We start from the raw sequence: 14577 nt of genomic DNA on the forward strand, positions 1-14577 counted from the left end.
CTCCCACCAGCCTCCTCTGGCATGGACATCACATATAAACTACCAACTGCGAGAATAAACAGCTTTAGGGAGTGTATATATAATATATCATTACAACAAATGGTTTTTGTGGTTTCTCCCTCTACTAGTCTCTAGAAGCAACAGAGTGTACTCCATCTAGCACGCTGACCTTTCCAACAGCCAAGCCTTCATGAAATATTCATAGATGCTGTTGATGTATTAGGATATGCAAAATACGGCCTTTTTTCACTGGCACTCAGCACAAGGCAAAACCATCCTTGAGGAATCATGGTAAATGCTGCATGAGCCCTGTTTGAGAGTTATGCTGGCTTTGATCAGATTCTGAACCTTTATATACAAAATGAAATAGAACAAACAAAAGCATTGAATGTCTCACATGGACGGCCTCCAGATTAGAATGAATCATTTAAAAACTAAGCAGGACAGATGGATTTTTTGAGCAGGTTTTCTTTCGTTTTTCTTCTTGTAATACCTGATTATTGGTTAGGAGGAGAGACGGGAGACGGCCGAGCACCATTACAGAATCGCTATTCATACAATTAGCAAAAAACGACATGTGGAAATATGATCCATTTATTTTCCCCCTGTTTGAGGTAGGAACATTCATTTTACTTCATGTAAATCCTGTTGGGGCAGACAAGAATGGTTTTGGCAAAAAATAGAAAATAGAAATGGTAAGAAGCAGGCTTTATGAGTTAAGACACTTTTGAAACAGAACTAAGGTTTGAAACAGAACTAAGGTTTGAAACAGAACTAAGGTTTGAAACAGAACTAAAATGTCAATCCAGCTACATAATGCAGTGACCTAAATGTATATCAAATCAACAGTTGCGAGCCCTGGTGTGGATGAAGTAATAGAGCAAAGTAAATGGTTAAAAATAAACATTGTACAAGACTTTTGGAATATACTCAAGTTCCAGTGTGTTTATTAATTCAATATCCACATAATTGCCCGCTCATTAAAACTCATTTAAGGGATAAAATAAAGACATTGCTCAGTTCCAATACCCATAAAACCATTCCAAGAGAACGAAACACTTGGACACCTGCCCCAGATCATCATTAGGGAAAAGGGTCTAAAGGGCTTTTTCTTGATTGTAGGTCAAATATCATCATCATCAATTCAACCAGGGTGATTCATTCTTCTCTGATCTCAAGACAAATCCCTCAACTCCTCCAAGATGATTGATTTGACTTAGTATCTTGGTCCAGCGACTGATGCTTTTTGTTTCCTTACAGGGTCCTGTTCTATGTTCTCCTTACAAGTCCCTCCCTCCCTGATTCACTTGGCTTCAAGACGTTTTCTCCCGACTGAACACAACCCTGGGTCGTGATCATTAGGGCAAACCGTAGCAAACCATTTTTCAACAACAAACGTAAATCTGTCTTCTTATTGGACAAGTCGAGGTAGTTCCTTTTGTTTTTCAACCTTCCTTTGGGTGCCAACTGAACATGCCTCTGGTTTACTGTGTGGCATAGTTGTCCCCTCCAGCCCCGCCTCCAGCAACACCCACCAGCATGTTGTTCTTGGGGGAGCAGCTGTCTGGCTCCATGGTCATCACCCTGACAGAGTACCCATGAGTCTCCGCTGCCCAGGAGCGGTCCAGGTCCACCAGGCCCATGCACTGTTTACCTGGAGGAGAGGGGTCAAAGAGCACAGTGATGATGTCCCTGATTGAACAATAATGGAGTTCCTTTATATTCCACACACTGGCAACTAAGAGGTGAATTGCAGTGCAGAGACACAGTACATAACTACAACAACTGACAGAAGGCCCCCAGCGTCTCACAGTAGAATTGTCTTTGTTCTAATAATTCGAAGAATTTGCCTTCATATTACTACGGATAAACAACGTGAGTCCTTTGTGGATAACACCCTTAGGCCTCTTCTGTACAGTAGCAGCCTTTCATTCAGTTTATTGAGGCGGAATAAGAGATGAAGACATTCCACCAGGATCTGTTCATCTTTCCTTATATGACCCTCATTCTCAACATTCTCCTGCAGACGCTTCCTAGACCGGCCTCTTCAGTACCAACGACTCTCTTCTTGCCGATTAGTACTTTGGGATCACTTCCACTGACACTCTCCTATCAAAGCTTGCTTTAAAGGCAAAAGCCCACTAACCACATTACGCTGCTCAGTGGCTCTGAAGCAGACCCAGACAGACAACAAACGCGTCTACAGCACTCGAGTCTCAGACGGACCGACGCTCAGATCTGACAGGCTCGGGGAATAAGGAATAAGATCAAAGACGGTAAGTGTGAGTTGAGGAGAGGTTGAGGAAGGGGTGTCTTGGTGGCGACAGCACCCCGCCAGCGGAATATTCCATGACAGGAAGTGTCAGGTAGGGAACGTACGAGGGCGGTTCAAAGTGAAAACACAACGGGGAGTACCTTCACTAATTATTCACAAGTATTGAATGTGCTGGTATAGAATATGTTTTGCCTTTAAAATCAAGATGAATAAGATTCTATGGAAAGGGGGCCCTGATCCTAGATCAGCAAGACTACTCAGAGGCACTTTTTAAATATGGACCCAGGTACTGAAGGGAGTATCAGTTTGATGGAGATATACAATAATATCCCCTTTGACTTTGCGGTCAACATGAATCGGTGCCATTATGGAAAAAATGACATTAGTGGCCTGTTTGTGTTAAAAGGTGCTCATTTATTTGGGGGTCAATTGTTAACACAATGTGTGTGTGTGAGTGACAGTGTGTCACCTATTAAGCGTCGTTCTGAAGGCAGCTGGACAGCTGTCTGGTCTGCGAAGCGGCAGAGGATCATGTGCTCCTAAATGGAGGGAGAGCAGAGAGAGCGGTGAAGGGAGAGCACAGAGAGAGCGGTGGAGGGAGAGCACAGAGAGAGAGATGGAGGGAGAGCACAGAGAGAGAGATGGAGGGAGAGCACAGAGAGAGAGATGGAGGGAGAGCACAGAGAGAGAGATGGAGGGAGAGCACAGAGAGAGAGATGGAGGGAGAGCACAGAGAGAGATGGAGGGAGAGCACAGAGAGAGAGATGGAGGGAGAGCACAGAGAGAGAGATGGAGGGAGAGCACAGAGAGAGAGATGGAGGGAGAGCACAGAGAGAGAGATGGAGGGAGAGCACAGAGAGAGAGATGGAGGGAGAGCACAGAGAGAGAGATGGAGGGAGAGCACAGAGAGAGATGGAGGGAGAGCACAGAGAGAGAGATGGAGGGAGAGCACAGAGAGAGAGATGGAGGGAGAGCACAGAGAGAGAGATGGAGGGAGAGCATAGAGAGAGATGAAGGGAGAGCACAGAGAGATGGAGGGAGAGCACAGAGAGAGATGGAGGGAGAGCACAGAGAGAGATGGAGGGAGAGCACAGAGAGAGATGGAGGGAGAGCACAGAGAGAGATGAGGGAGAGCACAGAGAGAGAGCACAGAAAGAGAGGTGGAGGGAGAGCACAGAGAGAGAGGTGGAGGGAGAGCACAGAGAGAGGGATAGAGAGAGAGCACAGAGAGAGAGATGGAGGGAGAGCACAGAGAGAGCGGTGGAGGGAGAGCACAGAGAACACAGAGAGAGAGAGATGGAGGGAGAACAGAAAGAGAGATGGAGGGAGAGCACAGAGAGAGAGATGGAGGGAGAGCACAGAGAGAGGTGGAGGGAGAGCACAGAAAGAGAGGTGGAGGGAGAGCACAGAGAGAGGTGGAGGGAGAGCACAGAGAGAACATAGAGAGAGAGAGATGGAGGGAGAACAGAAAGAGAGGTGGAGGGAGAACAGAAAGAGAGATGGAGGGAGAGCACAGAGAGAGAGAATGTTAACTCAAACTCACAGCTACAGCTAAAACTCATCAGCTGACACACCAATATATGCACACAACTAAGTTGCTTTGGAAAAAAGCATATGCTAAATGGCATATTTATTAAATGTTTTATTTACACAGACTTCAACCAACCACAGCATTAGAATGTTTGTTCCAGGTTTTCCTGAAAGTCATACTGTACATCATTAGAGCCACATCTCTGACCTCTGGGAGGATGAGTCTCCTTCCTGCTCTTACTACTTCCTAATTATTCTTCCGCAGAAGGTAAAAACACCAAAACCCAGGGAACAGTAGGCATCTTCTCATGTCTTTCTTTATCCACCATCTAGTCATCTTCTACACCTCTTTTTCTACAACCCCCAACCCCAGGAGGACACTAGTTATCCTCTAGCTCTAAGTGATTCCATTCTTCACTGTGGAAGGATCAGGACAGTACCGTCCTAGCCACGGTTCAACCACTCTGACTCAGCGCCAAGCACCAATACCTCACATCATTAGCGTTGTATTACAGCCACGGAGTGCTATCTGTCATGGTGCTCCGCTGTCAGTCTGTTCAACTAGCTCAGGGGGGAAGGAGTTCACACCCGAGACTGTGATTGGTTGGTCCACTGTGTTACAGTAGCAGTGAAATGCCATATTGGTTTCTGTTAGGCCAGTGGCTGTGTTGGTGGCTAAGGTCTTATAGTGAGGTGAAGAGGAAATTCAGCAACTCTGAGGACAACTGAAGTTGATGAAAAAAATCTTCATTTTGGCCTTCATCTGGGTTTTAGAGTGGAAATAACGTAGTCGCAATAATACAGCCTCTCTTCGCTAAGACGAGGAGCAAAACACTAAAGGAAGCACCAGATCAATAAAAAAGTGGTCAGAGTAAGCAGATGCTAAGCTACAGGACTGTTTGGCTAGCACAGACTGGAATAGCACAGACTGGCTAGCACAGACTGTTCTGGGATTCCTCCGATGGCATTGAGGAGTACACTACATCAGTCGTTGGCTTCATCAATAAGTGCATCGATGACATCGTCCCCACCGTGACCGTACATACATACCCCAACCAGAAGCCATGGATTACAGGCAACATCCGTCCGCACTGAGTTAAAGGCTAGAGCTGCCGCTTTCAAGGAGCGGGACTCCAACCCGGAAGCTTATAAGAAATCCCGCTATGCCTTAAAACGAACCATCAAACAGGCAAAGCTTCAATACAGGACTAAGATTGAATCATACAACACCGGCTCTAACGCTCGTCGGATGTGGCAAGCCTTGCAAATCATTACAGACTACAAAGGGAAGCAAAGCCAAGTGCTGCCCAGTGACACGAGCCTACCAGAGGAGCTAAACTACTTCTATGCTCGCTTCGAGGCAAATAACACTGAATCATGCATGAGAGCACCAGCTGTTCTGGAAGACTGTGTGATCACACTCTCCGCAGCCGATGTGAGTAAGACCTATAAACTGGTCAACATTCACAAGGCCAGACGGGTTACCAGGACGTGTACTGTGATCATGCGCTGACCAACTGGCAAGTGTCTTCACTGACATTTTCAACCTCTCCCTGTACGAGTCTGTAATACCAACATGTTTTAAGAAGACCACCAACGTGCCTGTGCCCAAGAACACTATGGTAATCTGCTTAAATGACTACCGACCCATAGCACTCACGTCTGTAGCCATGAAGTGCTTCGAAAGGCTGATCATGGCTCACATCAACACCATTATTCCAGAAACCCTAGACCCACTCCAATTTGCATACCGCCCCAAAAGATCAACAGATGATGCCATCTCTATTGCACTCCACACTGCCCTTTCCGACATGGATAAAAGGAACACCTATGTGAGAATGCTATTCATTGACTACAGCTCAGCCTTCAACACCACAGTGCCCTCAAAGCTCATCAATATGCTAAGGACCCTGGGACTAAACACCTCCCTCTGCAACTGGATCCTGGACTTCCTGACGGGCTGCCCCCAGGTGGTAAGGGTAGATAACACATCCGCCATGCTGATCCTCAACACAGGGGCCCCTCAGGGGTGCGTGCTCAGTCCCCCCCTGTACTCCCTGTTCACACATGACTGCACGGCCAGGCACGACTCCAACACCATCATTAAGTTTGCCAATGACACAACAGTGGCAGGTCTGATCACCGACAACGACGAGACAGCCTATAGGGAGGAGGTCACAGACCTGGCCGTGTGGTGCCAGGACAACAACCTCTCCCTCAAAGTGATCAAGACAAAGGAGATGATTGTGGACTAAAGGAAAAAGAGGGCCGAGTACGCCCCCATTCTCATCGACATGGCTGCAGCGGAGCAGGTTGAGAGCTTCAAGTTCCTTGGTGTCCACATCACCAACAAACTAACATGGTCCAAGTACACCAAGACAGTCATGAAGAGGGCATAACAAAACCTATTCTCCCTCAAGAGACTGAACATATTTGGCATGGGTCCTCAGATCCTCAAAAAGTTATACAACTGCACCATTGAGAGCATCCTGACTGGTTGCATCACTGCCTGGTACGGCAACTGTTCGGCCTCCGACCGCAAGGCACTACAGAGGGTCGCGAGTACGGCCCAGTACATCACTGGGGCCAAGCTTCCTGCCATCCAGGACTTCTATACCAGGTGGTGTCAGAAGAAGGCCCTAAAAATTGTCAAAGACTCCAGTCACCCTAGTCATAGACTGTTCTCTCTATTACCACACGGCAAGCAGTACCGGAGCGCCAAGTCTAGGTCCGAGGGGCTTCTAAACAGAATCTACTCCCAAGCCATAAGACTCCTGAACACCTAATCAAATGGCTACCCAGACTATTTGCAGCCCCCCCCCTCTTTTACACCGCTGCTACTCTCTTTTATCATCTATGCATAGTCCTACTACCTACATGTACATATTACCTCAACTAACCAGTGCCCCCACACATTGACTCTGTACCGGTACCCCCCTGTATATAGTCTCACTGTTGTTATTTCACTGCTGCTCTTTAATTACTTGCTACTTTTATTTATTTTTCTTATCTGTATTTTTTTAAACTGCATTGTTGGTTAGTGGCTTGTAAGTAAGCATTCTGACTAATAAAAAGTGATTTGATTTGACTAAAGGAATTAGTTGAAAATGAAATAGAATCGTTAATCATATTGTGATGATTCGGCACAGAGGGAGGTTTAGAGAGAGAGAGAGAGAGAGAACTTGTATGTTAATTGCCGGAAAATGAATCCGGTTGCTTAAAATGGAATATTGATTTCTCTTTCCAGACAGCAATTACGCGATCAACTATGTGGCCAAGTTTCTTTGTCAAAGTTTCTTTCAAACTAGACAGAAAAAACAGAGATAAATGACACACACGACTTTCCACCACATACCCTAAATTCAGTGTAAAATACACCAGCAGTATTTTAAGATGGGGAGAAAAATGATTCTTTCATCTGTAAACTAAATCTTTTAAGACCTTGGATTTCCTGCAGAGAATAGACCATTACCAAAATATACTGGTAGTAGTCCGTTTTCAGACACATCAACTGTCACGTTCCACTTGTCATGGCAAGGCCCTATAGCAGGCCTCCGTTGATTAGAGCAGTGAGAGGCCATACATCAGGGATCATTGACTAGATTCAGTCGCGGGATTCTTTTTTTCTTGAGTAGATGGTCAGGGGGCTGGAAGATAATTACACATCATTGGTAGACTATAAAATGTACTGCAAGAAGCCCAAGTAGATACACTAACGTTTGGGGTCACTTAGAAATGTCCTTGTTTTTGAAAGAAAAGCAACATTTTTGTCCATTAAAATAACATCAAATTGATCAGAAATACAGTGTAGATATTGTTAATGTTGTAAATGACTATTGTAGCTGGAAACAGGTGATTTTGTTATGGAATATCTACATAGGCATAGAGGTCCATTATCAGCAGCCATCACTCCTGTGTTCCAATGGCACGTTGTGTTAGCTAATCAAAGTTGATCATTTTAAGGCTAATTGATAATAAGAAAATACTTTTGCGAAGTTAGCACAGCTGAAAACTGTTGTTTTGATTAAAGAAGCAATAAAACTGGCCTTCTTTAGACAAGTTTCTGGAGCATCACTTCATTAAATAGTACCTGCAAAACACCAGTCTCAACGTCGACAGTGAAGAGGCGACTCCGGGATGCTGGCTTCTAGGCAGAGTTCCTCTGTCCAGTGTCAACGTCAACAGTGAAGAGGTGACCCCGGGATGGCCTTCCAGGCAGAGTTCCTCTGTCCAGTGTCTGTGTTCTTTTGACCATCTTAATCTTTTATTTTTATTGGCCAGTCTGAGATATGGCTTTTTCTTTGCAACTGCCTAGAAGGCCAGAATCCCGGAGTCACCTCTTCACTGTCGACGTTGAGACTGGTGTTTTGCAGGTACTATTTAATATAGCTGCCAGTTGAGGACTTGTGAGGTGACAATTTAATGTTATTTTAATGGACAATGTGCTTTTCTTTCAAAAACAAGGACATTTCTAAGTAATCCCAAACTTTTGAACGGTAGTGTATATTTGACTAAACATAATCATTTCAAACCTTGCTTACATTTGTTAATTACCACATACAGCACATGGCCTAAAGTATGTGGACACCTGCTGGTCCAACATCTCATTCCAAAAGCATTCATTTGGAGTTGGTCCCCCCCTTGCTGCTATAACTAATAGTTGTACTAGTTCCCATTCTGACAGACACCTTGTTAAGTTCGCTGATGACACTGCCTTGATCAGCTTGTTGCATGATGACGAGGAACATCATGGCCTGGTCCTAGATTACTTTGTAGAGTGGTGTGAGGAATCACACTTGGTTCTCAATACCAACAAAACCAAAGAGACGTGCATAGACTTCAGGAAGCGTATAACACCTACCTCCGCAACATCTATCAGAGGTCAGAACATAGAGATTGTAGAGGAATACAAATACCACGGTGTCCTCTTGGACAATAAGCTTCAGTGGAGTAAATATACAGACCTGATCTACAAAAAGAGCCAACAGAGACTGTTCTTTCTCAAAAAGCTGGGATCTTTTAATGTAGACTGTACTATACTGACTATTTTGTACAAATCTTTCATTGGGAGAATTTTATCTTTTTGTATTGTTTGTTGGTTTGGCAATGCCACTGTCAGCCAGAGAAATATGCTGAGAAGGATTATCACCACAGCAAGCAAGGTACTTGGAGTCAAACAGACAGGCCTGGATGAGATCTTTAAGGTCAGGGCCCTCCCTCCCCAAGGTACTTGGAGTCACACAGACAGGCATGGATGAGATCTTTAAGGTCAGGGCCCTCCCCAAGGTACTTGGAGTCAAACAGACAGGCCTGGATGAGATCTTTAAGGTCAGGGCCCTCCCTCCCCAAGGTACTTGGAGTCAAACAGATAGGCCTGGATGAGATCTTTAAGGTCAGGGCCCTCCCTCCCCAAGGTACTTGGAGTCAAACAGACAGGCCTGGGTGAGATCTTTAAGGTCAGGGCCCTCCCTCCCCAAGGTACTTGGAGTCAAACAGACAGGCCTGGATGAGATCTTTAAGGTCAGGGCCCTCCCTCCCCAAGGTACTTGGAGTCAAACAGACAGGCCTGGATGAGATCTTTAAGGTCAGGGCCCTCCCTCCCCAAGGTACTTGGAGTCAAACAGACAGGCATGGATGAGATCTTTAAGGTCAGGGCCCTCCCTCCCCAAGGTACTTGGAGTCAAACAGACAGGCCTGGATGAGAGCTTTAAGGTCAGGGCCCTCCCTCCCCAAGGTACTTGGAGTCAAACAGACAGGCCTGGATGAGATCTTTAAGGTCAGGGCCCTCCCTCCCCAAGGTACTTGGAGTCAAACAGACAGGCCTGGATGAGATCTTTAAGGTCAGGGCCCTCCCTCCCCAAGGTACTTGGAGTCAAACAGACAGGCCTGGATGAGATCTTTAAGGTCAGGGCCCTCCCTCCCCAAGGTACTTGGAGTCAAACAGACAGGCCTGGATGAGAGCTTTAAGGTCAGGGCCCTCCCTCCCCAAGGTACTTGGAGTCAAACAGACAGGCCTGGATGAGATCTTTAAGGTCAGGGCCCTCCCTCCCCAAGGTACTTGGAGTCAAACAGACAGGCCTGGATGAGATCTTTAAGGTCAGGGCCCTCCCTCCCCAAGGTACTTGGAGTCAAACAGACAGGCCTGGATGAGATCTTTAAGGTCAGGGCTCTGCTCAAGGCTCACAAAATCATTTTAGACCCAAGCCACCCCCTGTACCGTGTTTTATTGGTATGTAACTGTTATGAAAGTTGTATTGGCAATTTTGTTTTGTATTTAAACGCCACTTTAAACGTGTACATGACACTGCAACAACATTTCCCCATGGGGACAATAAAGTCAGTAATAACAGCCTCCGCTCTGGGCCGGCAGGTAGCCTAGTGGTTAGAGCGTTGTGAATCCCCGAGCTGACAAGGTACAAATCTGTCGTTCTGCCTGAACAAGGCAGTTACCCCACTGTTCTCAGGAGGCTGTCATTTTAAATAAGAATTTGTTCTTAACTGACTTGCCTAGTTAACATAAAAAATAAGAACTATTCTGGGAAGACTTTCCACTAGATATTGCTGCAGGGACTTGCTTCCATTTAGCCACAAGAGCATTAGGAGGTTGGGCACTGATGTTGGGTGATTAGGCCGGCTCGCAGTCAGAACTCTAATTCATCTCAAAGGTGTTCGATGGGGCTTTGTGCAGGCCAGTCAAGTTCTTCCACACCTATCTCACCAAAACTATTTCTGTATGGACTTCACTTTGTGCAAAGGGGCATTGTCATGCTGAAACAGGAAAGGGCCTTCCCCAAACTGTTGCCACAAAGTTGGAAGCACAGAATCGTCTAGAATGTCACTATGCTGTAGGGTTAAGATTTCCCTTCATTGGAACTAAAGGGCCCGAACCATGAAAAACATCCCCAGATTATTATTCCTCCTCCACCAAACTTTACAGTTGACACTATTCATTGAGGCAGGTAGCGTTCTCCTGGCACCTGCCAAACCCGTTGGACTGCCAGACGGTGAAGTGTGATTCATCAGTCCAGAGAATGTGTTTCCACTTCTTCAGAGTCCAATGGCGGCGAGCATTACACCACTTCAGCCGACGCTTGGCATTGCGCATGGTGATCTTAGGCTTGTGCTCAGCTGCTTGGCCGTGGAAAACCATTTCATGAAGCTCCCAACAAACAGGTATTGTGCTGATGTTGCTTCCAGAGGCAGTTTGGAACTCTGTAGTGAGCGTTGCAACCGAGGACATATGATTTTTACGCAATACGCGCTTCAGCACTTGGCGGTCCCGTTCTGTGAGCTTGTGTGGCTTACCACATCACGCCTGAGCCGCTGTTGCTCCTAAAGGTTTCCACTTCATAATTACAGCACTTACAACTCTAGCAGGGCAGAAATTTGACAAACTGACTTGTTGAAAAGGTGGCCTCCTATAACGGTGAGCTCCTCAGTAAGGCCAATGTTTGTGTGGCTGAAATAGCCAAATCCCCTAATTTGAAGGGGTGTCCTAATACTTTTGTATATATAGTGAATGTCTCTCTATTATGTGTGGGAACAATTTGGAACAGATTTCCAAAATTAAAATCACTTGGAGCTGATTTAATGTTGTTTTTAAAGTCTTAAGTCCCCAAAAAAATATATATATATTTTTTTTTATTCAGAAAACTTGGGGGCCAAATAAAATCAAATGCGGGCCAAATTCGGCATGCGGGCCGGCAGTTGGGGAACCCTGCCTAACATCATTAAGATATTATGATGTCATCATCTCCTACCAGTTCAGTGCACTGTCAGTGTCAAGTGATAAGACTTAGGCCCTGTTCTGATACTCTGAAAAGGCATCCTGTCTTCCTTGAAGTAATTACTGATCTGACATAGGGCCTTGCTTTTACTACCAAACATTGATGACTCCAAGGAAGGGAGTGAAGTAAGGATGCATCTGTCCTCCTGTGCGGCTTCGTTGGTAGAGCCTTGCAACAACAGGGTTATGGGTTCGATTCCCACAGAGGACAAGTACATCTGCTAAATTACTCAAATGTACATTTGGAATAGTATTTGAACTTCCGCCGACCTCAATCAAGACATGAACTTAGTCAACATTCAGTCTCTTGACCGTCGATCTACTCATGATGATTAATGATGTGTAATGAATAGCACTAAAAAAAGTTGTATAAATTATTATTAGTATTAGTGGTATTGTAACAACGTAGTTCCTGTTAAAGCTGGTTTTAGTTCCCAGGATACATTCAGGATAAATCAACAGGAGAGCTATTTCTGAGGTCAGATAGTTTATTCTCTCTACCTCCCCTTCTCACTCTCTCCCCTCCTCTCTCTGCAAAGAGTCAGCGAATGGAAAAGAACATGACTAGGACTACACTTAAAATTAAACCGTGTATGTGTTTTGCATCTAAAACAGGGCTCTTCTGGAGTCTATTAGGTTTTCAGTAATGATATATATATATATATAAATAACCTCTTGTAATTCCTGGCAAGGGAGCAACAGCTTTCAGCACGAGTGTAAATTATAATGTTTTATAACTGAGGGGTCAAACCTGTTGTAACATGTGTAGGAGAACACTGTTCGCAATCACGTTAAATAAAAAAGACTAATTAAATCTGACTTAGTTCAATCTTCGCTGCTGATATGATATGCATCCAAACAAATAATACATTGCGTGGGAAATCTAACCCTCATTTGAAATGAATTGAACCTACCTTGTAACTCAGTGTCTCCAGAAACCTTTTGCTGCAAAAAAAGAGAGAATTTGAAAGAAGTGAGATATTTTGGGAATAATGCTTAGAGAAAAGACCATTCAAGTGTAAAAACTTTTCAGTAAATCTGCACATTGTGCTTTTCTGTGGGACAACTATTTGTATTGCATTGTACTAGTGTCTATTGTTTACACTGACATTCACATACTAAGTCCACCTTCTTTTGTCTTGATAAGTCATGACAAACTATCTTCTGATGATAAACTCCATACGTGACAAAAAACCAAAACAATGCTCATTTTGAGCAAGTTCTTTATCCGACGTCCTGGGAAACAGGCAGTTTGATTGTGATGTTAAAGAGTAGCGAGAAAGAGCTTAAAGCTAGCTAATAATCAACACGGCACCAAAGGTCACGTCACGTCACGGACACTCAGTTGAGGACTCTAATGTTTCACTTGGCCGGCTATAGCCTCTCGGTCACATACTCCATAGCTACGTACTGTCAAAATGATGTACACACATCCTGAGCAGGTGCGGAATATAAAAAACGCAGGTATTCTGCAGACAACACTTCAACACTTGGGGATTTAAACTTGATATGTTGACTCTTGGTGAAAGTTTGTCTTCGGGACCATAACCTGAGGATGAACTAGTTAAGGCGGTGGTGTAGTGCAGAGTAGCATGAATACTGACACTGCTACAGGGCCTGCCTCATATCTAGTAACAGCCTTTAGCTATGCCAGTAGCAATGATATACCACAACCTTCAGTGCATTCTCTCTTTAGAATAACATGTTTTGTGGTCATTGAGGCCTTTGTGTTGTCAACATGTCATGCATCCTTCCTCCTAGTTCTCATACCAGCCACTTCACACACCAGTCAGTCAGAGTGCTGTCATGGCAACAGGAACAACAGTACAATAAACTAGCTCCTACATTTTTCTCCCTCTCCCTTCTGTTCATGCCCTCAAGCACAATTCACACTCTTCGGATCGTACCTCAGCCTAGGAAAATATCAAGGCATCAAACGCATAAGTTATTTCGGCTCGGCCCCAGAATGAAATGAGCAGAAGACATTTTCGGAGTGATCAGTGATTCGTGTTCGCCAACTTATTTGGTTATGCAGTGTTTTTTTTACCCTGTCATTTTGTGACAGCAGCCCTGTACTGAAAGATCATTATCCTAATGCTGATTGAATGGACTGAATGAGAGAGCAGGGTGACACAGAAGTCGTAGATGCTGTGGAAGAGAACATAAGCCAGAGACCAACGCAGATAGAGGAGGCAGAGAGGTACAAATGAAGATGGAGAGACCGGTGGAGCGAGAGAGAGGGAGAGAGAGAGAGGCAGAGAGGTACAAATAAAGATGGAGAGAACGGTGGAGCGAGAGAGAGGGAGAGAGAGAGGCAGAAATGGTGTGAGATACAGTCGATAAAGATAACAGAAGAAGATGGGTAAGGAGGCACACGATAAAGACAACTCAGACAGATCGACAGACATTGAGACAGAGAGACAGGCAGAAAGACATACATTGAGACAGACAGGCAGACAGACCTCCTGGGGAAGGTGAACTTCAGTGTGTTCTGGACGAAGCCGTAGCAGCAGGGGCTGACCACGAAGGTCGCTCCCGCCTGGATACACTGCTCTACCACCATGTCTGTCGCAACGCCACACGCATGGAGGGCCACCTGGAGACACACACACACACACGTTAAAACACAGGCACACACATTCACACACGTTAAAACACAGGCACACACACAAACGGTCACACAAATTTGTTAAATATTACCTAATCAGAACACCCTCTTTCTCTGCATCCATCGCATCATCACGGTACGATACACCTCATTGGAAAACATCTATCAAAACTAACCCTGAGTCAATAGGGAAAACAAACCGAACCGTTTGGCGAAGAAAAAAAAACCTCACTGATTAACTAGTTAAAGAAGCCGTTTGATGCTGAACGTGTGGAGTAAACAAACTTTTGAGTCGTTTAGCAGTGGCGGCACGGAGGGACCGGGTTTCCTATTGAGCAGGTAAACTGTGCCTGTTGCTCTGCATCTCAATACACATTA

General features: G+C 45.1%; 1 protein-coding gene across 3 annotated transcripts in view; it reads right to left on the bottom strand.

Moving 5' to 3' along the window:
* Positions 1-576: 576 nt before the first annotated feature.
* The window catches only part of gstcd (glutathione S-transferase, C-terminal domain containing), a 62597-nt gene continuing 48596 nt past the window's right edge, over positions 577-14577 (bottom strand). For 2 of the 3 annotated variants that reach the window (XM_031814542.1, XM_031814543.1), the window contains exons 10-13: positions 14054-14187; positions 12506-12536; positions 2745-2814; positions 694-1654 (exon numbers count right to left, since the gene is read on the bottom strand). In XM_031814542.1, the coding sequence (XP_031670402.1) occupies positions 1485-1654; positions 2745-2814; positions 12506-12536; positions 14054-14187 (405 nt within the window). In that variant the 3' untranslated portion in view covers positions 694-1484. Of the gene's footprint in view, positions 1655-2744; positions 2815-12505; positions 12537-14053; positions 14188-14577 lie in introns of all 3 variants that reach the window. The other variant, XM_031814541.1, reaches the window with a different exon arrangement.

The sequence above is a fragment of the Oncorhynchus kisutch genome, unplaced genomic scaffold (genome assembly GCF_002021735.2).
Source record: "Oncorhynchus kisutch isolate 150728-3 unplaced genomic scaffold, Okis_V2 Okis07a-Okis12b_hom, whole genome shotgun sequence".
Classification (NCBI taxonomy): domain Eukaryota; kingdom Metazoa; phylum Chordata; class Actinopteri; order Salmoniformes; family Salmonidae; genus Oncorhynchus; species Oncorhynchus kisutch.